Source organism: Xylona heveae (genome assembly GCF_001619985.1).
Source record: "Xylona heveae TC161 unplaced genomic scaffold L228scaffold_2, whole genome shotgun sequence".
Taxonomy (NCBI): Eukaryota; Fungi; Ascomycota; class Xylonomycetes; order Xylonales; family Xylonaceae; genus Xylona; species Xylona heveae.
The window spans coordinates 2,939,715-2,962,701 of record NW_017264194.1 but is presented as its reverse complement, the minus strand read 5'-3'; the positions used below and the strand labels follow the sequence as shown (position 1 = coordinate 2,962,701).

The 22,987-nt window shown below is 49.1% G+C and overlaps 7 protein-coding genes across 7 annotated transcripts; 4 read left to right on the top strand and 3 right to left on the bottom strand.

Moving 5' to 3' along the window:
• Positions 1-3,126, top strand: L228DRAFT_83934 (hypothetical protein). Its single transcript, XM_018336904.1, has 2 exons — positions 1-1,688; positions 1,772-3,126. The coding sequence occupies exons 1-2, from the start codon at positions 236-238 to the stop codon at positions 2,971-2,973; spliced, it is 2,655 nt and encodes an 884-aa protein (XP_018191352.1). The 5' UTR covers positions 1-235; the 3' UTR covers positions 2,974-3,126.
• A 417-nt stretch (positions 3,127-3,543) lies between these two features.
• L228DRAFT_281007 (glycosyltransferase family 4 protein) lies at positions 3,544-5,854 on the bottom strand. Its single transcript, XM_018335856.1, has 4 exons — positions 5,450-5,854; positions 5,257-5,392; positions 4,210-5,197; positions 3,544-4,155 (listed from the first exon to the last, which is right to left on the bottom strand). Exons 1-4 carry the CDS (start codon positions 5,758-5,760, stop codon positions 3,962-3,964), a joined length of 1,629 nt encoding a protein of 542 aa, XP_018191351.1. The 5' UTR covers positions 5,761-5,854; the 3' UTR covers positions 3,544-3,961.
• A 398-nt stretch (positions 5,855-6,252) lies between these two features.
• L228DRAFT_259169 (DUF654-domain-containing protein) lies at positions 6,253-8,971 on the bottom strand. Its single transcript, XM_018334142.1, has 2 exons — positions 7,949-8,971; positions 6,253-7,896 (listed from the first exon to the last, which is right to left on the bottom strand). The coding sequence occupies exons 1-2, from the start codon at positions 8,847-8,849 to the stop codon at positions 6,329-6,331; spliced, it is 2,469 nt and encodes an 822-aa protein (XP_018191350.1). The 5' UTR covers positions 8,850-8,971; the 3' UTR covers positions 6,253-6,328.
• A 1,967-nt stretch (positions 8,972-10,938) lies between these two features.
• L228DRAFT_83910 (MFS general substrate transporter) lies at positions 10,939-13,050 on the top strand. The gene is made up of 4 exons (XM_018336902.1): positions 10,939-11,594; positions 11,660-12,174; positions 12,232-12,684; positions 12,775-13,050. Exons 1-4 carry the CDS (start codon positions 11,179-11,181, stop codon positions 12,945-12,947), a joined length of 1,557 nt encoding a protein of 518 aa, XP_018191349.1. The 5' UTR covers positions 10,939-11,178; the 3' UTR covers positions 12,948-13,050.
• A 500-nt stretch (positions 13,051-13,550) lies between these two features.
• Positions 13,551-16,088, top strand: L228DRAFT_244712 (pyruvate dehydrogenase phosphatase). The gene is made up of 3 exons (XM_018331990.1): positions 13,551-14,414; positions 14,468-15,487; positions 15,561-16,088. Exons 1-3 carry the CDS (start codon positions 13,666-13,668, stop codon positions 15,670-15,672), a joined length of 1,881 nt encoding a protein of 626 aa, XP_018191348.1. The 5' UTR covers positions 13,551-13,665; the 3' UTR covers positions 15,673-16,088.
• Positions 16,089-16,228: 140 nt separating this feature from the next.
• Positions 16,229-19,743, top strand: L228DRAFT_281003 (putative signal transduction protein). Its single transcript, XM_018335855.1, has 8 exons — positions 16,229-16,460; positions 16,648-16,891; positions 16,959-17,013; positions 17,065-17,709; positions 17,760-18,009; positions 18,073-18,647; positions 18,713-19,115; positions 19,232-19,743. Exons 1-8 carry the CDS (start codon positions 16,450-16,452, stop codon positions 19,635-19,637), a joined length of 2,589 nt encoding a protein of 862 aa, XP_018191347.1. The 5' UTR covers positions 16,229-16,449; the 3' UTR covers positions 19,638-19,743.
• Positions 19,744-20,268: 525 nt separating this feature from the next.
• L228DRAFT_244709 (hypothetical protein) lies at positions 20,269-21,923 on the bottom strand. The gene is made up of 2 exons (XM_018331988.1): positions 21,414-21,923; positions 20,269-21,334 (listed from the first exon to the last, which is right to left on the bottom strand). Exons 1-2 carry the CDS (start codon positions 21,691-21,693, stop codon positions 20,751-20,753), a joined length of 864 nt encoding a protein of 287 aa, XP_018191346.1. The 5' UTR covers positions 21,694-21,923; the 3' UTR covers positions 20,269-20,750.
• Between the last annotated feature and the right edge of the window lie 1,064 nt (positions 21,924-22,987).

Genomic DNA, 22,987 nt, shown 5'->3' with positions numbered 1-22,987 from the left:
TTGTCTACCTCTATCATCGTTCCTTGTCCGACAGGGGTTGCAAGACCCAGATCAGATTCGCGATCAGAATCGAGCGGCCTTCTCCCTGTTATCGTGCTCAGCCCTCAGCCCTCAGCGTTCGCACATTCGTGGCTGCATACAATTCGTTGGCTGTTGTGCCTTGACTCCTTGAGGTTCTTGCGTCGGGCCAAAAAGACAAGGCAAATACAAGGCTGCCAGCCAGGTTTCCTACATCATGGACTCTCAACACCAGCCACAACGCGGGAGATCCCCTTCAGGCGCCCACCCCAATCGACCTCTGAGCCACTCACCATCGCCTCACACCTTTCAAGAACAGGTTCCAGGACTAGGGATCAATTCGACCCTTCTCTCGGACCCGTCTGCTTTCAATATCAACACGTTCAACAATGACCTCATCAGCCCGACCTCAACCCCATATGATATCTCTACACCCTTTCTCACCGGCTCGGCCCAAGCTCAGCACCAGCAGCAGCACCCACAACAACAGCCGCAGCAGGCTCATCAGCAGTCGCATCAAAACCAGCAGCAACAACAATCACAGCAACCACAGCAACAGCATCAACAAGGAACGCCTCAGCAATTCGCGTCTTCCTCTGATCCGTCCTTTTTCCAGACATCAAACTTCCCTCAATCATTTGATCAGTCCGGATTGGGTTCAGAGAACGCGAGCCAGTTTTCGCAGTCACCGCATTCGCAACAGCAAACATCGCAGGAAAATCTCCACTTTGCATCGGACTTTCTGAATCCTAGTTCCATTTCAGACAATTTTAATGATTTTTCCCTCTTCCAGGACGCCGGTCTGAACCAAAACAACGCCTTCTTTGATCAGAACGCCATGGTGAACCAATTAAATCAGCAAGGAGGTCTCCAGCAACAGGAATCCATTAACCCAGCCGATCTCATGGGAGAGATGCCCTCGCCGCATCATCATAGTCCTACTCCTCCGCACCTGCTCCAATCCGATCAGAGACAATACTCGGCAGGACAACCATCGTCGTCCCCAGGCATTAACCAAGGCGCTTTCCGCCCCACGACGCATTCGCGCAATGCTTCGCTCGATCCTGCCAGTGCGGCCTTTCCAATGGGCCAGCCTCCCGTAGACTGGACCGGCATGCTTTCGGGCGCCTCCTTTCAACCTGGCCATCGCCGCACACCTTCAGAACATTCGGATGTGTCGTCTGTCGCACCTTCGCCATTCCTGGGCAACAATGACGGGTTCGACCCACTCGATCAGCAGCCGTCACCATTACTAGGCGCCCAAGATTCGAGCATCTACCATGATGCGGGCTTGGGGATTGAGCAGTTCACTTTGTCGGACCAACAGCATGGTCTCAGCCCTGCACATAGCCCGCACATTTCACCACATCTGGGTCCTTCTCACCCATCTTTACCGTACCAGGGTGGTGCTTTCTCTCTCAATGAAGATCCGAACTTTGGCCTTGGTTTGAGTCATGGACCAGGACCTGAAACCAGTCAAGATCAAATTGAAGCCTTTCCGTCCTTTTCTCAGCCGCAGGCGCAACGAAACCACTCTGGCGATCTCGGCCAGGCTGATCAAATGGCGCCGCCAGAAATCAATATTCAGTTTGCCGCACCGTCTCGGCAGTCAAGTTTTGAACCTCCAAAACCACCTGCGGATGACAATGCCTTGAGCCCTCCAGACCGGGGTATGCATTTCTATAATCGCTCGAGCGGATGAAGACGCTGGTATTCTGGTACACTATGCTAACATGTCATGTCCGTGATGTAGGAAGGAGACACCGATTTCGTGATCGATCAAAGTCAGATCCATACGGTACGCCTCTAAGCCGTCCATCGAGCCCATCAGGGATGCAGTCTCTGTCATCTGTGGTCTCGTGTTCGCCGAACCGGCCCTTGTCTCCTATCGGACTTCATCCAAACGCCGCTGCTTCATCTTCTTCGGACCGACTTTCGCCCTCACCATCTCCATCGAACCGGATCAGTCGTCGTTCGTCCACCTCGTCCGTGCCCAATCGGGACTACATTCTTGATCTAGCCGACCCCCAGCGACCTGGGTCGAACGCGGGCGAATCGAGACGTACACAAAGACATCCAGCCAATTTCCAGTGCCACCTTTGCCCCAAGCGTTTTACTCGGGCTTACAATCTTCGATCGCACCTGCGCACGCACACTGACGAACGGCCCTTTATATGCAGCACATGCGGCAAAGCGTTTGCGCGGCAACACGATCGGAAGCGCCACGAGAGCCTACACAGCGGCGAGAAGCGCTTTGTCTGCAAAGGCGAGCTCCAGTCCGGCAATTCATGGGGCTGCGGCCGGAAATTTGCTCGCGCAGATGCCTTGGGCCGACATTTCCGTAGCGAAGCCGGTCGGATCTGCATCAGACCGCTGCTGGACGAGGAAGCACTGGACCGTCAACGCGCCGCCAGGGAGGGTCGGCAACTCCCACCACAGCAAGGCATACTCGGCAACGGTCTCGACGCATCACAACAACCACCCGGCATTGGACTCGCCAACATGCAACCAAACGCCGCCAATAACCTTCAACCTTTTGGCAGCGGCCCCGGCGTCAATGCCATGGATACAAACCCCGCGCCCTCGGCAGCCTTTGCTGCCTTCCCCGCCGCCCTCCTCGCGCAGTATCCCGCCTTGGCAAATATCCCTTGGGACACCATAGGCGCCGACGACATCTCTTCTGGTGGTGGCGGTGCTGGTGGAGGTGGAGGAGACATTAGCGGTCGAAGCAGCTTCGACGCCAGCAGCGGCGCCGAACTGTGGGAGCTCGACGACGATCCAGATAGCGGCGGATACGTCAGCGGGCCCGGAACGGGCTTTGCACCTACTGCCTCGGGCTCGGGCTCGGGCTCGGGCTCAAATCTCCACGCGCATGTCGCTGCGTGGTCAGATGCTGCTGCCGCGTCGGCCGACTGGGCCAGCGATTACGGAGCGAGCGATTACGAGGGGAGATAGCGCGCCCTTGTCTGATATCACAGTAGTGATCATTGTTTAATTGTTTTATTTGGTTTAGCTGGTTTACTTGATTTATATGATTTACTTTTGGTTTTATTTCTGGGCTTAGTCTTTTCTTTTCTTCTTCTGTTTCCTTCTCTTCTCTTCTCGTCTTTCTTTTTGTTTTATTCCCTGTTGATTTGACATCATTACCGTCCATTCGTACGTACCTAGGTATGCCTATTTAACGTATGTAGTGTTTTTTTCTGTTTTGTTTCGTTTCGTTTTTGTTTTCGTTGCGTGTGTGCTTTTTTGTTTTGGGTCTAGTTACAGTTTATATCCCCGGCCTGTATTGCCCCATTTGGCTTTGTTTCCCGTCAGCTTTTTTGTTTTCAATCTTCTGGTCTTGAGCTATTGATTATATACTTGAGCTTAGCTTATTTATCTACCTTATATATTCCTGGTATTTATCTATACATTTACCGAAATATCTTGATCCTGCCTCAAAATCTGAAGTCTGTTAAAGTAATTGTATCACCTACGTTCGTAGTGTATGGTATGGTATGATATAAAAATGTCAATGAGACAAACCAGTCTATGAATCTATTGAGTATTGGGTACGGAGAACTTCTGATCCCTGTGATATGTCGAGAAAGACTATCGGAGCTCTATAGTGCATATTACTTTATCTTAAAACAAGTGGTAACTACCTAGGTAATTAAGGTGCGTCAAGAGTAATTAAGCTAGGTATGTTTGTCAGAGGGGATGGCTTTGGCTACCGAAAGGGACGGTAGTAAGCAAGCAAAGCAAGCGGGCAAGCAAGTGTGTACAAGTCCTCAATACAGGTGGGGGATGACGAGCCTAGCATGAGGGAAACAGAGCACGACAGTAAAAGAAAAAAGAAAAGAAAAGAAAAGGAAGAATGCAATGCAAAGCAAAGCAAGTTCTAGTACTTGGGGACAAAAATGAGGGGGAAAAAAAAGAGCAAGATGTCTACACGGCACGACGATTACGACTTCAGCTTTGTTTGCAACGCGACTAATTGCTCGACATGGTAGAGCCAGCGGGAGGCGAATTCGTCTTCGGAGAATCGTTTGGCGGAAGCTCGTGCGCGGAGGCGCATCGCAATGGTGTCGTCCCGGGAGAGCGACAGGGCTTCGTGGAAGCCAGATGCGAATTCCGAGGGGGTTGTTGCGTGGAAGCCTAGACAATAGGATGAGCATGTACTAAAGGGGATGTGGAACGTAAATATCTTACCGGTTGGCTTGCCTTCATACGGCACTACAATATCATGCTTTGGTCCTCCGCTGTTATTCACCACGCTGATGAGTCCTGCGGCTTGGTATTCGACGACACCGATGCCAAAATGCTCGTTCCACATGCCATTGACACCGACTGAGCTGCGGCGCAGCCAGTCAATGACTTCTGGCCATGACGCATCGCAGATAAACTCGACATGGTCCTTGATGTCAAGCTCTCGTGCCAGCAGTCGTAGTTCATAAACTCGAGTAGCGTCGTCGCTGTGTCGTACCGAACCAATGAGCACAAGCTTCGTTTTGCTGAGTTCGGCATTCTTCTTTGTCTTTTCAGAACGCAGGAATTCGGAAAATGCCCGCAAGATCAGAGTATGATTCTTCTCTGGTCGGAATTGAGCAATGTATAATAAAACCTTCTCGCGCACATCTTCTGTTGCCGGTGTCACCTCGATTTCTCGCTCCATCTCTTCAACCGCTACTGGTGGGAACACTACTCCGACTTCTGATGTTTTGCCCCGCTTCTTCCGACTGCCGTCCCACAAAGCACGGATATGTGCTTGCGTCCAGGATGAGTTGGTCATCACGACGTCAACGTTTCCTCCGACCCAGCTGTACATGTTCGCAAACAGATGCCAGTATTTTCTCTTCAGATAGCCCTTCAAGCCTGTCCCCGTCCCGGCATTGACTCCCTGTCCACCTTCGTCGAGCGAGCCCAACATGTCCGTGGAAATGGTCGGGTAATGCACATAGGCTCCAGCAGGCACGTCTGGGAAGAAATATTTGGAAAGTGCCAGCGTAAAAGCATAGCCCATAGTGTCAATGAATATATCAGGCACAAGGAGTGAAAAGGCATCGTAGGCGAGAACCAAGGATCCCAGGGATTGGCCAAGCAGTGTGAAATGAGGGTACGTGCTGCTCAAAACGTAGTGGCGAGTTGAGAGATAGATGAAAACAACGGTAGGCGCGTGAATATGTATACCAAATCGTTCCTGTGTTCCTTCGAGTCAGAATTTGTCCTCCTGTAACCTATCAAGCAGGCATCATTTACCTCTACCCTTGACAGTATCGTCGCTTTCTGAACATCATGGTCACCTGTATAAACTACACAAATAGCTTTCGGCCATCTTTTCTGAGTTGCTCTGATAGCAGCCCAAAGGACTCTCTCCCCTCCTCCTCCAGCATTGCTATCATCATTAGCCTTCCTGCTCGCGCTGACGTTTGCAGTTTCTTGTAGAGCTTACCAGAAGGGATGGAAGAACCCCACTATTCCTTCCCACGAATCGCCGGTCTCCCTGCTCTCTGAGGACGCGGCAGGGCGCGAAGATTCAACTCTTTCCCAGTCTTCATCCTCGATCCTCTGCAACACTTTGGATGTTCTCGTGTGCTGTTGGTCTTCCAATCTGACCTGTGCCACAAGAGCTGTTCGTCTATCAGAGCTTCGCCGTCTCAAGTACAAGCCTGCAAAGCGGCCGGCCAAACGCGCTGCCCACGGGGCGACAAGCACGCTCGAGAGGATGAGGCTTAGGAAAATTGAAAGCAAAATTCCCAACATTGTCAACGCTCGAGGTTGCTACTGACGCATCGTGGTATAATATGAGCGAATTTACAATCAAAACAGCTAGCTGTGGGGTTGATGTTTGGGCATTGGATACGTGTAGAGACCGATAAGTGGAGCTACCACTGCCGGTTAGTTAATAGGCCAGTTGAGTGGTCGGAGTTTAAAGTCACCGACATGACACAACTTTCGGAGTAACGTTAGGCTCTGGCACCCCCTGGACCCCTTTTTGGTTGCTGGCCGTCAAACGAGAGTGTCTCTTCTACTGAATTTCTCCATATCAGCCCTATCGGGGCTTATGTTCTACGATTTTAGGGTATACAGATGTCTAGAAGAACAAAGTCACATGGCAACCGTTGTGAAATCATGCTATAACCATGTACAAGTCGCACCTAAGACATACGCTTTTATGTTCCTGGGTGACCAACATGGCAGAGGGCCCTAGGTATCAGAGATCTAGATCCGGTTAAATTTGAATCTAAACTGCATCTCCCGAATATGTACACTATAAAAAACCTCTATGAATATATGAATATGCACTTGGGCCTGCCGTATGCTTTTAGGGTTAATCGAGGTCAGAGTCGCTCGGATGGATAATATTGGCCACCTCCGCCTCGACCATGCGGCGAGCTTCTGTCCCAGCCTGCTGGCCCAAGGTTTGGAGCCCAAAGTCTCGAAGATGGGGATATGACGTTGCCATGTCGGCCATCAATTCAACAAAGTTGTCATGCGCGTCGCGTTGATCAACAGTCCAGTTCTCAAGCGCTGTTCCGTGTTCATGGAAAGCATCAACCATTACCAATAACTCGGAAGAAAGAATCTCTTGACGAATTTCATCTTCAGCTTCCGGATCATCTTCGAAATCCACTTGTTCATCTCCTTCTTGCTCCTCAACCTCTTCCGAGCCGTGTTCTACATGCGTAGCTAAAGCAGAACTCTGGAGCATATGGTTAAGCATCGCAATCTGATCCCCGACCGTGCCGAATTCTCCATTTTCGACCTCAGAAGCCTGTGATCGCGAGCGCAACAGCTGTTGATATGCTGTTGCATAGCGAAGGGCTTGCAGTCTCTGCGCGCGTTGCATGACGGCCACCTCATCAACTCCAGAAGCGGCAATGGCTCTATCCATTTCTTCTGGTGGGAGATTTTGCGGGATCAGGGGATCATTGAGCTCAGTGTACCATGGGAAAATGCGTTGAAAGAAGTGATGTAAATCTCTCATCTCCTGGTGACTCTCTTCAGGAACATGGATTCCGGACCCTTCCTGGACAGATGAAGCACTGTACGAAGCTTTATTGTCGGCCGGGGGAAGAGGATCTGAGGCGGAGGTTGCTTGAGTGGTATAAGCTCGGGGAAGATGGCTAATGAGAGGCGGAAGATCGGTGAGGAGAACATGGCGGGCAAGATCCAAAGATATCGGATCGTGGTTTTCTGGAATGCTTTCTGAACTTTTCGTAGTCTCGACGACCTCTACAAGGAAAGTAATTGTTTCTGGAGTATTCCAGAGGTCCTTTGCTCTTAGAGCATAGAGCTCTGTTTGCAAGTTTTCCAAGTCTGTCCGAGGTAGTCTACCCCAAATAGATGGCGGTAGGCGATCAAGATTAAGCTCTTGAAAGAGACGGGCAAATATCCAGGGATATTTCTCAACTGAAGATTGCAGGGAGGCTCGAGCATCCTGGGGATGGCCGAGCTTCTTTTGCGCTAAAGAGGTCGAGATCTGAACATTCGGAAGCTTGTCCCAGTTTCCAAGATATTGCTGGACTTCAACTGCTGCTAGCAGAAACTGGGGCTGGTTCGCCCGCAACGCTATCTGGTCGATGACGGTGGCCATGCAATAATGGTCGCCAACAGGATCCAGACTGAAAAGAAGCTTTGCCCATTCAAAGGCCGTTCGCCATGTCCCACGCATGCCAAGGTTGTTTATATATCGCCAGCCAGCGAGCCAAAACTCGCGGTTCTCTGGTCGCCGGAAGTCCAGTCTGGCCTTGCCTTGAGACAGATTGCTGGCAAAGGTTGAATGTACAGCTCGGCCAAAGGAGAAAAGGGCCCGTTCGAGCAAGTCGCCAGATAGAGCATGATCACGATCTTGCTTTGCAATTTCTGAAACTTGAAGAAGGGTCGAAATATGATATGCTACATTTGCCATTAGTCAATCTTAAAGCTATAAGAACAAAAGGGGACATACGATTGTACTGCAGCAGACGCACCATCCGCGTCGGATCCATGGATAACACACATGAATCGAACTGCCTCTGCACATCCTGATATGCAGTATTGTGCACGAAGTTATAAGTGACGGTTCCATCATCGTTTTGGCCCTTCTGGGCTTCCATGCCTAATCCTCCACCTGTTGCTCGTGGCCATTCTTCCTTTCCTTGGAAAAATATATTTCTGCGAAGCCCTAACGAGCCTAGCCCGCGTCCACCGCGTCCACGCGCCCCTGACAAAGCGTCTGCCAGGCGCAGTTCCTGTTGACCTCTTCCTCGCCTCCTTCTTATATCTTGACCGTCTTCATCCTGGGCATCGCTTTGCAAGGCGGCGCGGCCGAAGAGCCGACGCATTTCATTTGTCACATTTAGCTGCGCAGTGTCGATAGAAAGCAAGTCAAAAAGCTTATTCCGAGCTGTCATTCTTTCACTTGCCCGTGCCATTTCATGATCACCTGTACCGCTGGATAACGATTTAAGGGCGATATCAATCTCGTCGAGTTGCGCCGCTCCTCCTCTGCCGGTATTGGGCGTTGCCGGCGACCTTGTGCTGCCGGAAGCATTACCGCTCTTGCCTTTCTTCTTCTTTTTGTTCTTTTTCTTCGTTGGGGCATCCTTCTTTCGTGTTTCGGACTCGGCTACGACCGTAGGAGGTTCTTCGTCATCATTGCTTACGGACTCTGGATAATCGTCTTCATCTCTGTCGCCTTCATTAAGCAGAGCAAATATATTCGGCTTCGACGTTGATCTGGACTGTGTTAAAGCTTCCTCTTCTTCCTCTGATTGCTCCGCCTGAGAAGATTCCGGTTCCGCTAGCTTCGACAGGATCTCTTGCTGTTCACGCTCCTTTTGAGCTTTCCGAAGGGCTCGAGATGACATGGCTAGAGACACAAGACGAAATTTATCTGCAAAGTGACACCGGCCCACACCAGGCTCATCCGCCGAAATAGAGAGGCTTGCGACTTGATGCTGATGCCGTTGGTATGAAAATAATAAATTGTTGCATCAACTGCAAGTGCTATGACGCACCGCGGGGTGAAATTTACCGATTGCATGGTCGGCTCGCTAATCATCTCTCCGAGTGATTCCCTGGTTCCAACTCTATCGCCATTTCGACAAGTTCGTCAGCTAAACGTTCAATTTCCTTACTGGACTCTCTTAGCTACATCAGATGATACGAGTAGCAATTGAATCTTTATCAACAACCTTGAGAGGAATATCATGAAATGATCAATCCTCTGGATTACCTTTCTAGCCGTCGCCATTTCATTTTTGCTTGAGGTAGTCTTAGCTTGCTCTACACTGCTCAACCATTAACAATGCCCGATTTTTTATGAATCTGTCCTGCGAAGTTGTGCTTTCTCCCTTCTTCATGAAAATTAATACAAAGCTGTCTTTTCTCCAAATTCTCAACATTCTAGCATACGTTGCTGTCCTCATGACTTCAAGATTCTCAAATTTCTGATTAACGACCATATCTGCTCTAACAAAAGCTGCTCTTCTTCATCGCCACTGCGTGGATTGGAAGTCCCAGTATACTCTCTGTACAGGATGGAGAAGAGTGGGATGCGGTACAGCAAGTAGTCAACCCGGTGGTACTGCTGGACATTTGGGAATATCCTCGGACGACAAATTCCCTGTATGGATGAACGCTTGCCATCTATGCTCTTGCATCCATGAGGTCTTCCGCTCCGAATTATTAGCGTGTCGTGGCACGATCATTTTGGTTTGTCATCTGACAGTGCACGAAATCTTGACGGGTAAGCGGGGTCACGTTGAGTCTACGATAGTGCTTGGCAGCAATGATTGCCAAGCTAGACCGCCAATTCATGTTGTACAAATTTTAAGCATAGTGGTGTTTCATGGCCATGCTTTCTTTCAAAGACTCGCACGAGGTGGCGTCCCACTATTATGCCTAATCCGACAGTTTGCATGCTCAGTTTCAAAGTTGGAGTATTTTCTCCGGATGCCACGAGTTGGCGGAAATGAGCTTCAAGCTCACCACTGACCTTATAAGAAGCGGCTTGCCAATTTTGCTGATTAGAGATATCTCATTTATCGAATGACTTTGGTCGCAGCTGATATAGTGACTTTGTCGATTCTCTTCATGTTTTCAAGAGGAGAAAATTCTTGAATTATCTGGGCACCTTTCGCTGATAACTTCTCCGTTCTAGCGCATAGGTCAGAGTGATTTTCGTTGGGTCATTGCGGAGACTTAACTACGACAATGCTCGGAAAGGGCGCTCAGCATTTGGTAAGATATATGAGACATGATTCAAAGCTCCAGAATCATTTTTTTCTTTTTAGTTCAAAGCGGTGATCATTTTCCTTTTCGTTGTTTGACCGCCAATTTGCGCACTCTTTGTTGAGGCATGTCGGATGAATATCATCGTCTGGTTGGGCGTCATTGCGTGGCGTGAGGGAGCCGCAGTGCGGCCCGGCTGCCGGATGAAACAATGCACAGTCCAGATTGATAGTTCTCCTCTACCACATCACCTGTTCCAGCCTCAACTTTCGACAAATACTCAATGTTACTCGAAGATCTGAGATTCTCAGTATTCTCGACTGAACTCCTTCGAAACTTAGCCTCCCTCCTTTCCTCCACCTTACAGCAGCTTGGAATTTTTTTCGCCGGAGCGGCTTTTGCAGATAATATGCAGCGAATTCTGAATTCCTCGGCCACGCGGTTCGCAGAATTAGCGCAAACTCTCCCATCCCTCATGCTCATCCTTTTCCTGGAAACGCTGCCTCGTAGATTCGAGAGCGAGATCCGATAGGGAGGCTGCAGGAAGCCCCTTACTGCGATCAGATCCACTCATTTTCCAAATTCATAATTCTGTCGCAAGCGCAGCCACCTCAAGATAAGGGTTGGGTAATGGACTTGTGCGCAACACCCCTTGAAGCTTTTAGATTCAGACTCTCGACAATGCCTGTGAACCAGTGGTTCACGCTTGAAGGGAGGATGGCTATCTGCCGATTTGCTCAAGTGACACAGAGCGCGTCCCATTCGCGGCCTCCTTTACTCCTATCATGTAGGATGGATTGCACCGAGATTTATCTATGTATTGCCCGCTGCTCCCTATTTCTTTAAAGGACTCTCCGCGTTGAGCGTGCCATTATTTTCATGAGACCCGGCGTCTGTTCTTTCAGTACTGCTTGACAATTCTATTTTATTTCTTTCTTTGTATGTCAAGTATTTTGCAAGTCAATGGACAAAGCTATTGAGGCTGGTCCCACTGGGACTTATACCATCCAGCCTGAAATCAAAACTCCAACAGACAAGGAAACGGCTATTGAATCAACCGGATCAACCCCTCTGTCAGAGACGGGGAATGAGCTTCGGACAGCAGCAGATGGAAAGACAATATTGATTCCACAACCTTCCAATGATCCGGACGACCCTCTAAACTGGTCGCCCGCCAAAAAGCGTTGCATCCTAGGCGTGCTCTGTGTGGCAGCCTTGCTGACAGATTGGGGTATGACCTGGGGAGCGCCATTATTTCAAGCCCAAGCTGTAACCTGGAAGATGAGCGTTCAAAACGTGAGCGCAAGCTTGAGCGGCGGTATTTTTCTTCAAGGTGCTGGCGGTCTTTTTGCTGTTCCCTTGACCCAGAGATTTGGACGGTATGAATCCGATGAATGGCGTGTCCAAAATGGTTGCACTCGGAGACTGATTCAATCTTTCACAGACTTCCTGTCCTATTTTGGTCCCAATTTCTCTCATGCATAATTGTGATAGCCGCATCTCTAGCTCCCACGTACGCCGGCTTCACTGCATGCCGCACTATCCAAGGAATTGTCAATACTGCTCCGCAAATTATCGGTCTCTCCATCATTCATGACATGTACTTCTTTCATCAGCATGCCCGAAAGATCAATATATGGGGTGCATCTTTCTTGCTTGGTCCATATCTTGGCCCCTTCATCTCTGGCATGATTATTACAAAATTAGACTGGAGAGCTGATTTTGGTATCCTGGCGGCCTTCTACGGGTTCAGCTTTATCCTGATCATTCTTCTTGGAGACGAAACGTTGTATGATCGCGGCGAAGAGAAACAACAGCTTACGTCTACAACTGGCGTTGTTCGAAAACTCCAGCTCCTAAGTGGCTTCGCTGGAGCAAGAGCTAAAGGACGGCCAAGTGTTATCACGAGTTTCCTGCATACTCTATCTATTGGCATCCGACCTCATGTTTTTCTCATCTGTAAGCCCAGGATATTGTTGAACTTTGGGGAAAGTAAAAACTGACTCTCCACTCCAGCATTCACCTTTTATATGTTGGCCAATATGTGGGCAGTCGGCCTTGCTACAACTATCCCTGTCCTGGTCCATCCACCCCCGTATGAGTTTGGCCCTAAGGCAACGGCACTTCTTTATCTAGCTCCTGCAATTGGGGCTTTCGTTGGTGAGGCATGGGGCCATTTCTTCAATGAGTTCATTTTCCGATCTTACTTGCGTCGCCATAATGGTAAATGGCTGCCGGAACAAAGATTATGGGCCGTCTACCCCTCGGTCATTGTCACAGTTTGCGCTTTGGTCTTGATTGGACAATGCCTTGAACGGGGTCTGCACTGGGTTGGCCTGGCTTTTGGGTGGGCCATGTACAACGTTGCGGCGGTCACTGCCACTGTCGCCATCAGCGCTTACGTCTTGGACTGTTTTCCCTATCATGCCGCCCTCGTGTCAAGCATTGTCAACTTTTGGAGAACTACAGGCAAGTCATGCATTCATCCTATATCATTTCTTATCGGGTTATTTATTTTTTTTTAAGATATCTCTGGCTGACTCGAATAAATGATATTAGGTGGGTTCTGCGTCGTATATTTCCAATTCAAATGGGTTGAGCACAATGGTGCTGCGGTGACGTTTGGATGCCAAGCAGCCATCGTTGCTGGCGGGTTCCTTGGTGTCATTGCAACCCAGATATGGGGACCTAAATGGCGTGAGATGTTTCCGCCTCCCGCAGCAGAAAACTGAACGCACGCATTACCGGATTATACAAGATATAGAGCAATGGACGAATTAATTACTAGTATCATTATCGTCGTTCGCAATCAGATCACCGTAGATAAATTTGCTGTTTAGCAGCCTCACAATTACATTGAAACCAAAATATGGGAAATACACCGCAGCCAGTTATTCCCAGCTGTAAACTGCAAAAGGCATGAGGTGCCACTCTTACTATGAGTTCGAGTTTCTGATTTGAACTTTGATCGGATCTCTTCCACGGTCTACTCTTTCTTTGCCGAGGTTATAGCTAAGATCTAGGTAAAGAAGGCTCCACGGGTGTCGTGCAGCGGAGGATAACTTTAACTAAAGTACCTGGGAGTTGTAGTCTATCTAAGGGGAAAGCTTGAATATTGTCGCGTGCCTTTTACCTCGGTCAGAGGGGTGACAGTGTTCACGGTACTTCTGTGTACCAGGTCTTCACCATCGTTAAAGCTGACTTCCAAAGTACAAAGTACCTCGGTGGACAACTCGTCAACTTTAAACCACCCGAACCCGGGATTACGTACCAGGGTATCGCCGCCCCAGTAATCCCCAGAGTGACCTAAACGGTTGAGAACTGAAACACCATCAATAATCTACGAGTACCATAAAGGACATCTCCACCCAGGAGCACTTCTTCAGCAGCACAGTCAACTGCCAATCTCCACTTTGACTGTAGCCGCTTCGTCGACGGTCTTTGATCCAAATGCGTCGTGCGACGGTGCAGGCTTTTCGCACCGCTCGTCGCGCTTCCTTCCACAGGAAACTCGGTCGCGGCCGGTACGGGCCGGTTTCATCATCGAATCTAGTCCAGGGGCTCCGATCAATTTCATCTGGTCGAGAACATGGACGGCTGTCACCTTTAGCATCATCGTCATCAATGTACTTTCGGAACTTTTCTCTCGCTCTGATTTCGACCGTTGTGCTCTCTGGAGCCTGGTACTCCTACCGAGATAACCCCTCCATCCTCGAGAGGGGTCTGCACGACCGAGCCAACGCATCTACGAGTGCTTCGAGCGCACAGCATTCAAATAGTGAGCTAACCGCCTCCAACGTCTTTTCGACTGCCCCCAGCTCCGGACCAAGCAAAGCCACAGCTGACGAGGCTGCCTTGGCCACCCGCCGCGCGGTCGTCGTTGAACCCGATCAATTCTATACCGGTTCTATTGTCGGTGATGAGCCTTTGTCCAAGGAAACCGATGACGCGGGCCGAAAACTCCTGGAGATGTTGACACCTGACCAAGCGACCCAAAAATTACGAAGAAATGAAGAGTCTTACCTTGTGGGACGTGGAAGAGGTGTCGTGCGTTACGACGTTGTCCAGATTCCCAGCAACGACCCGATCGAGGACGACCACGCCGAGAAGATCGTTGAGGTGCCCCAGACTGTTGCTGCGACAGAAGATGGCAGTGCAAGCAGCGATTGGATGTTTTGGGGCGTCTTCGATGGACACAGGTTTGGAACCCTCAGATCTATCCTATACTATTGAGATGCTGACCAGGTATCAGTGGCTGGACAACTTCAGCAAAGCTTCGCCAAGTGTTGATCTCATTTGTCGCGCGTGAGCTGAATGCAACATACAAGTCCGCATTGACTAACCCTGCTTCCTCTGTTCCGTCTCCTGAATCCATCGACACAGCGATCAAGAAGGGTTTCCTTAAGTTGGACCACGAGATTATTCACGAAAGCGTGGAAAAGGTTATGAAAGCGAACGCTAAGCGTGTTGCAGCTGAGCTTCTTGCGCCTGCTCTTTCTGGATCATGTGCCCTTCTGTCTTTCTACGATAGTCGATCAAAGCTACTGAGAGTAGCATGTACCGGTGATTCTCGGGCTGTGCTTGGCCGGAGGGGGGCAAGCGGCAAATGGACAGCGACACCGCTCTCTGTGGATCAGACAGGCAGCAACGAAGAGGAAGCAGCTCGACTTCGACGTGAGCACCCTGGAGAAGAGTACGTTGTTCGAAATGGCCGCATTTTAGGAGGCTTGGAACCTAGCAGAGCGTTTGGAGATTCATTCTACAAGTGGACCAAGGAGACGCAGGAACGCATTAAGATGTCATTTTTCGGTCGCACACCTTCGCAGCTACTACGCACCCCTCCTTATGTTACTGCTGAGCCCGTCATCACAACAACTCGCATCGAACCCGAAAAGGGCGATTTTGTGGTCATGGCCACTGACGGATTGTGGGAAATGCTTTCCAATGAAGAGGTCGTTGGACTTGTCGGCCAGTGGCTCGAACATCAAGCTCAGAATGGGAATGCCAATAAGAACAAGTCATGGATAAAGAGCTGGTTTAGCGCCGAAAAGGGCCTTCCCATTGAGAAGGACGACACCGACGCGTCCAAGAGCGGCCAACGGGCACCTGTTCGACAACGTCAATGGGGTGTCAGTCCATCGCAGGATGACCGGTTTACTGTTGAAGACAAGAATGCTGCAACGCATCTCGTCCGAAATGCCCTTGGTGGCAAGGACAAGGATATGGTCTGCGCGTTGTTAACATTGCCCAGCCCTTACTCCAGGCGATATAGGTAAGTTGGATTCTAGTAATCTCATATGTGAGACATATTTTATATACCCCTCAACTAACGATTGATACACCAGGGATGATCTTACTGTTGAGGTTATCTTCTTTGGTGAAGGCGACAAGAGTGGCAATGTGGTCTTGAACGAAGAAGCGAGTGCGTCAACATTTGATACCAAGTCGAAACTCTAGATGTGTTTACTTTGTCTTCTTATCTCCCTGCCTCTACAAAGACTTAAATTCCGGCGGTATTTTCGATTATGCTCAACAGCGTTTTCGTCATTCTATAACGATCTCCCCGACGGCCCTGAGTGGCGGGTGTTCGGCGTCATGGATTGCGCCTTCTAAGGCATGCCAAAGATCAAAGTGAGATTATACTCTTGATTGATACCAAACTTCAAGATCATCTTTGCCCTGCAAGAACTATCTAGAATATCAGACGGCGTCCCATAACTTTTTCATGTATAATTTTAGCGTGCTAGCTCTCTGGCACCTTGCAAGTCTTAGACTCAAGCTGTCTCCTTTTTTTTAGGCAACAAAATACCTGCGTTAAAAATAGACAAGGATCTTTCTCATGATAGCCTAACAAGAAATGTGTATTTCACTGGTTCATCTATTGACTTCTTTCTCATGGGAAGTTGCGTGGCTTAAGCGACGTCATCTTCCGACCCTCTCTGGCGAGACTCCCGTTCGTAAGTTTTGATGTTGCACCCCGCGATCAACAAGCGCCTCAGGGTCCTGATTAGATCCGCCCACCTCTGATCGCGAAAAGTTGACCACCTAGAACATCAACCCGACTAGAAGAATTGCCGACGTCAAAAGCAAACTCCTGCGCAGGAACCTCTCAGAGTCGAAAGTCTCACCAGTCGCGTTTTTGAATCCGGCACCATAGCTGCAGAAGCTTACACATAATCTGCCCGGTATCCTATCGCTGATTGAGACCTTACTGTTGACTGCGCGTCACTCAAAATGATGACCTCGTAAGTGACAAGACAACAAGATTACTATGTACTCGCTCTGCGGCCATGAAAATGTGCTTTCCAAGAGGAAAGCCTATTCCAGCCAGGATAAAGGTCCAAGTACCTAGCTACGAGGCGCAGGCCGATATGCTCGCATCTCCTCCTTCCATACGAAGATGCTGATCTGGATTTATGGGTTTTTTTCTAGGAATAGCAATATTCTCTATATACCCTTCCGTCGTGCTACTCCCGTCACTTTCAGCAATGCCATCAAGCAATACATTTCAACTAAATATGACCAGCACCCGGATATGTTTGCGCAGGACCTCGACGTGATCGATCGGTTACGCAATGATGCCATACATTCTCTCGAGCCTCATGTGAGCGGTGTAAGAAAGCTCATGGCGTATGCTGCGCAGCTGGTCTGGGTTTCGGGGAAATTCCCTATCGATGTGAGTGGTCTCTGGGGAAGTTCTGTGGGCTGTTCCAGTTTGGAAGACTGATGAAAGATTTCCATAGATTGGTGTTGATTTCACATGGTACCCGGCACTTGGCTATAACACGCAACGGCCTGGTAGGTTCTTGCTCGTGTAGAGCATTCCTATATCCGAGCTTACCTTTATAGTTTCCCAGAATAATCTCCGCTTTGAGCTTGCAAATGTTCTTTTTAACTTAGCTGCTCTATATTCGCAGCTTGCGATATCCGCGAATCGAAGCACGCCTGATGGCCTTAAATCGGCCTGCAATTACTTTTCTCTTTCGGCCGGTGTCTTATCTCATATTAAGACGAATGTTATACCCGACCTACGGTCAACGCCGCCCGAGGACATGGATATTATGACCTTGGAAAGCCTGGAGCATCTGGCCCTTGCACAAGCGCAAGAATGTTTCTGGCAAAAGGCAGTAAAAGACGGTCTGAAGGATGCTTCCATTGCAAAGCTTGCTGCAAAAGTTTCCGACTTTTACAATCAAGCGGCAGATTTTGGAACGAGATCCGATACCATCAGCACCGAATGGCTTCACCATATGACTGCGAAACACCATCATTTCGCTGCGGCTGCTCAGTATCGAGCGGCATGTGACTGTTTAGAAAAGCGAAAATACGGCGAAGAAGTTGCAAGGCTAAAGGACAGTCTCACTTGCGTAAATGAGGCACTGAAAGAATCAAGATGGGTCAATAAGGTTGTTCTCGAGGACTTGAACGGTCTAAAGAGTCGAGTACAGGAAGATCTCAAGCGCGCTGAGAAAGATAATGATATTATTTATCTAAGTAATCACCCCCAATCCCACGGCCTTGTAGGCACTAGCTAACAAATACAGTTCCTGTTCCACCCAAGTCCGAGCTGAAAACGCTTGACCGAGCTAGCATGGTTGCGCCAAAGGTACCAAAAGAAGTTTCGGACCCGCTCTCCTCTCTTGGCGATCATGGTCAATTTGGACAGCAGCTCTTCGCTCGGCTGGTGCCTTTCGCTGCTCACGTCGCGGCAAGCATCTATGTTGAAAGGAGAGACAGGCTCGTCAATCACAATATAATAGGTGATCTTGAGATTATGACGGGCAAGATCCACGAGTAAGTACTCGCTCAAATACCTAGAGAACCTTCCTCTAGAAATTTTGCTAAAGTTGGACACAGCACACTTCAATCACATAATCTGCCGGGCTCTCTCCAGGCTCTGGAAAGGCCACTAGGCCTGCCTCCTGGGCTTGTTGCGCATGCCGAGGAAGTACGTCAACAAAATGGCTTTGCTCGTCTGCAAAGATCAGTCCAAGACACGACCACGTTGAAAGAGAATGACAAAGGCGTCTTCGCAGAGGGCGTAGAGCTCCTGAAGATTGAAGCAGCTGAAGATGAGAAAGCGAGGCTAAAGCATGGAACAGCTCGATGGACTCGAGAACCCTCGAAAATAGCTGCAGCGAAGCTGTATGCTCAGATTGATGAAATTGATGGCTATTTGAAATCAGCCAACAGCAGCGATGAATTGGTCAAGAACAAGCTGCGCGAATGGGAGGATATCTTGCGACTTTTGAGCGGGACCGATCATGACTTGGAGGAGTTCGTGCCGAGCAGCAGAAGAGCTAAGCTGACGCCCAAGGTTGAACGGGACGCGGCAAATCTTCGGGCTGTTCTTGATGATTTGAGCCGTGTGGAGAGCCGACGGAGGCGGCTGGTTGAAAAATTGAAAGAAAAGGCCAAGCTGGACGACATCAGTGAGTGCACACCACACTCAAGTTCATATTTTGGGGCACAGGAAACTGATTTTCAATATACATAGATTCAACAATCCTCGCGGAGACAAGCCGTCTAGAGAGAGAATTTCCTATGCAAAAGATTGAGCCGGGCCAATTCGAGAAAATCTTTGATGAACGACTAACGCGTTATGACGCGGATCGAGCGTCTCTGACAGAGGAACAGGAAGTGCAAGATCAGCTATTAGCGCAATTGGAAGAAGCAAACTCCGCACTCCTTGCCGCTCGGAAAGGCGATCCATCAACAAAAGAGCGAGAACAGGCTTTGCAAAAGCTCGAAAATGGATACTTCAAATACAAGGAGATTATATCCAATCTCGACATTGGGCGCAAGTTTTACAATGATCTTGCCAAGATTGTCAACCGGTTCAGAGACGAGTGCAAGAACTTTGTGTACCAGCGCCGCATCGAAGCCGGTCAGCTTGAGTCGTAAGTCTTCTCAGTCATCATCTCCCCACTCTGTAACAACCTTCTCTTTCGACTCAAGCAATTTTGAGTAAACCTTCACTAACCAATTCGCTCTCTTGGTTCCTTGGAAACAACAGAGATCTGACAACAGCAATGGCATCCCTCAGCGTCTCCCAAACACCCTCAGCTGCATCTATGCTTCAGGAACAAAAGCGCCAAGAAGCAGAACGACTCTCACTCGCCTCCTCAAACTCTCCACGTCCAAGTACTGACCCCATGGATCTGGATCAGCAACACCCGCCATTGACGGCCCCTGTGCCGACAAGAGCGCCCGTTGCTCCTCCGCCGGTCAACGCCGGAATCTGGTCTCCGGACATGGGCATCCGATTCGGCGGCGGTCCACCCGCACATCCCTCCCCTGGAGGTGGAGCTCTATCCACCTCCTTTGCGCCCCATCAACAGCCGCCAGGTATAGACAATTCGACTAAACCACTGCCCAAGCCCGGGACTTGGGATCCTAGTCGCGGGTGGCAGTTTAGTTGATGGCCTTTGTGATTTTATTCTTCATCTCAATTTATCTTTATTTTAAAAAAAATTTTATTTTATTTCATTTCATTTCAAATCTCTTTTTTTTTTTTTTTTTTTTTTTCCCTTAAATGAGTTTCGCTGGTCACTTTTTCACTCCCCAAGTTTCGCTCATTGTGGCTGAGTTTGTGCATTTTGTATGCCAAGGGCCGGAGACTGATGTACCTCCGCATGCTCGGCTTGGTCACTTGTTTACCGAGCTTCTCATAGAAGCGACGAACCCTGAGAGTCGTTGACCCGCGGTGGAGTGGTGTGGAGTGGTGAGGGGGTTTCAAATATATCCTGTCCCAAGGGAACTTATCTCCTATCCTATCTTCTGGCTCTTCCCGGGACCAAACAAGGGCCTTATTTGGATTAAAATTCAAAGTGGTTCGGAGGCATAGTTTTGGATCGTTGCAATTTTATTCTCGGTTTCTATTCGACTTTTTCAGTCTGTAGAGCTTACAAAGTTTGTCCGAAAAACCACATAGACGATACCATTGTACATATCTAGATATAATACAGTTTTACAAGATGCGATGTAATATTGATTACCTCAACTGCCGTACCATTGTCTCACAAAGGCGCATAGAGAGTACTTGTTTATAAAAGTTGTGAATTATCATTGCACGTAGATTACTTGACTCTAGAATCAGAGAAAAGATTACAAGCAAACTAACAAAAAAACTAGCCATATAGAAAAAAGAAGAAATTCCAATTCCAAATACAAGACTAGTCATTCACAGCAACAAGAAGAACAAAAAGGATATATCAAGGAACTGCAAGTATATGGGCAAGAAGAGTAGATAAGAAAAGGGTGGGGGGAATAGAAAAAAGAGAATCGTAAAAACTGGCTTGAAAGATACCTGACAAGATATATAATGAGATGAGAAGCATAACCACATCTAGCGTCTCAGGTGAAATACATGCGACGATGGCGTGAACGCCACCGAGAAAACCGCGCTCCAACAAGCGCCAAGAAGCGAGACGAAATCAGATATATCAGAGACGAATATATCGATTTATAAACTGGACGAAACACCAACTTTTAAATATTTTTTTCAGAGGGTCTGTGGAAGCGGCGCGACGACCTTAGGCGGTCTCTGCCTTGGACTCGGCCTTGAGGTCGGCAGAGGTGCCGACGCCGTCTTTGCCGGCAGAAGTACTTCGGGAGGCATCGTCTGCGGACGCAGCGTTGGCGGAGTTGAACTTCTTCCACATGTCGGCGATCTCGTCCTTGGAGCCATTCTTCTCGGTGATGAGGTTCTTCAACCACTTGTTCTCCATCTCAAGCTGGCCAATACGAGTCTCAAGCGAGGTGCACTTGTCAGTCATCTCCTTGGCGGTGCGTTCGAGAGCCTGCTCTCGCTGCTTCTTCTTGACCCGGAATCGGGCGCTGGCTGCGGTGTTACGACGGCGCTTGTCCTCCTCGGCCGCGAAGCGCGATGTATCCTCCAACAGAGAATCGTTCAATGCACCAGCCTTGCGCTTGTCTCCAGTTTGAGGCTCGATCGGGCTGGAAGCCGCAGGGCTGTGAACAGCAGAGTTGGGGTGGTATGGGCTGGGTTGAATAGGCTGGTGTTGTGCGTGGTGCTCCTGAGCGCGATAGTGGTGAGGCTGCTGGGTGTTGGGCATAATGTGGGCCATGCCGCTGAAGTCCGGGAACTGGAATTCTTCTACAAGACAAGTCAATAGGCAGCGCTTGGAGACCCATCTCTATGGGGTCTTAGTATATCATGCTCTTGAGGCACATACCACCTAGGAATTCGGCTCCTTTGGCAGCCGGCACATTGTCCGGTGAAGATGCTTCCTGAGCATTGGCGCTGTAGTAGGACTGCTGGTTTGGCTGCTGGTTGACAGTCTCGCCAATATCAAAGTCGAAGAATTGGGCGTTGGTGAACAAGGCCAAATCGTCGTCGAGATTGAAGTTCTCTTGCTGTTGCTGCGCAGCGACCTCGTAGGGAGATGGAATCGTGTTCAAGTTGGCAATGTATTGCGAGACATTTGGGGCTCGACGTCCGGTGAAGTTGGACATGATGAGCACAGAGGCCCTTATTGGGAGGTCCTTTGAGCCAAGATGATGAGGATGCTGACGATGATGCGAATAACCGTCCTGATGGCGGCGATGAGAAATGTCTTGTAATCTATTGCTAATGGTGCGGGGGAGGGTGGATGAAAGAGCAAAGAAACGGATGTCGAATGGCAGCGGCGGAAAGAAGGGAAGGATTAGGGCGTGAACGTATGTGCGTGTGTCCCAGCACGAGGCGAGGGCAGGGGGGGGGGGGGGATTGTGAGTGGACAGAACCAGCAGGATCAAAGAAACTGGTGAGTAATAGTGAGGGAAATGGTGTGCCGATGGTTTAGCCGTAGTGGGGCAAAACGATTTCGTGATTGATCAGCACGGTGGGGGCTTCTTTGCCTGTTCCAACAACTTCAAGCAATCACAGCACAGATTAGCCGACTTGATCCCTTTTTGTGCACAAGTATAACCCGGTACGTACCAATTGTACAAGGCCGCTTGTAATTTTTATTCGTCATTAGCTTGACATACACGGAGGTACCCGGCACCATGAAACCCTTTGCCCCACCGTACGTGTATAGAGCAAGAGACCCTTCTGAGATTGCTTGGAGCAAAGACTGGACAGCAAGTAGAAAAGAAATGATGACATTATTTCTTTTCGCATCGAGGTAAGTTATTTCACAAAAGATTCAAATCCACTTGATAAACAATGACGATAACTCTGAGTGCATGGTTTCTTTGAACATTATTGACAAAGTATTAGCCCTACAAGTCACTAGAAGACGAGGAAGGGCGCGATTCTAGTCCGGGTAGGCATTTGCGAAAAGTTTCCGAATGCAGAGGGTCGAACACGGTCGCCTTTTCCCGAGATCGGAGACGTTACCCGAGCCTTTACATCTAATCAATCTATTCGGTCAGAGATCCCTATCTCTAGTGGAAATTCAAAGTTCTCCATGCCGGAGTACTTCGGATTAGTCGATGATGATGATTACGACGGCTCAACGTCTTCTTCTGCTTACGAGGAAACAGGATCATGACAAGCGGATCACTTGTACTCGTATTCCATGCTAGGGCTGCTGTCCACGGAGTATCCAGAAAGTCGATCGCCGAAGACCGTTCATTTCGTGGGCTCCGCGAGAATAATACCTGCCTCGTAGATTATTGCTGAGTTAAGTCTAGCACATTGAAAAGAACCACGCAATGGCTTGCATATACAAAGGAACTACGGAGTATACCTGCTTACAGAGCCCACTTGTATCCCAAAGTCAGAAAACATACAGAGTAGGGGAATCCAAGTTCCGCGCTGGGG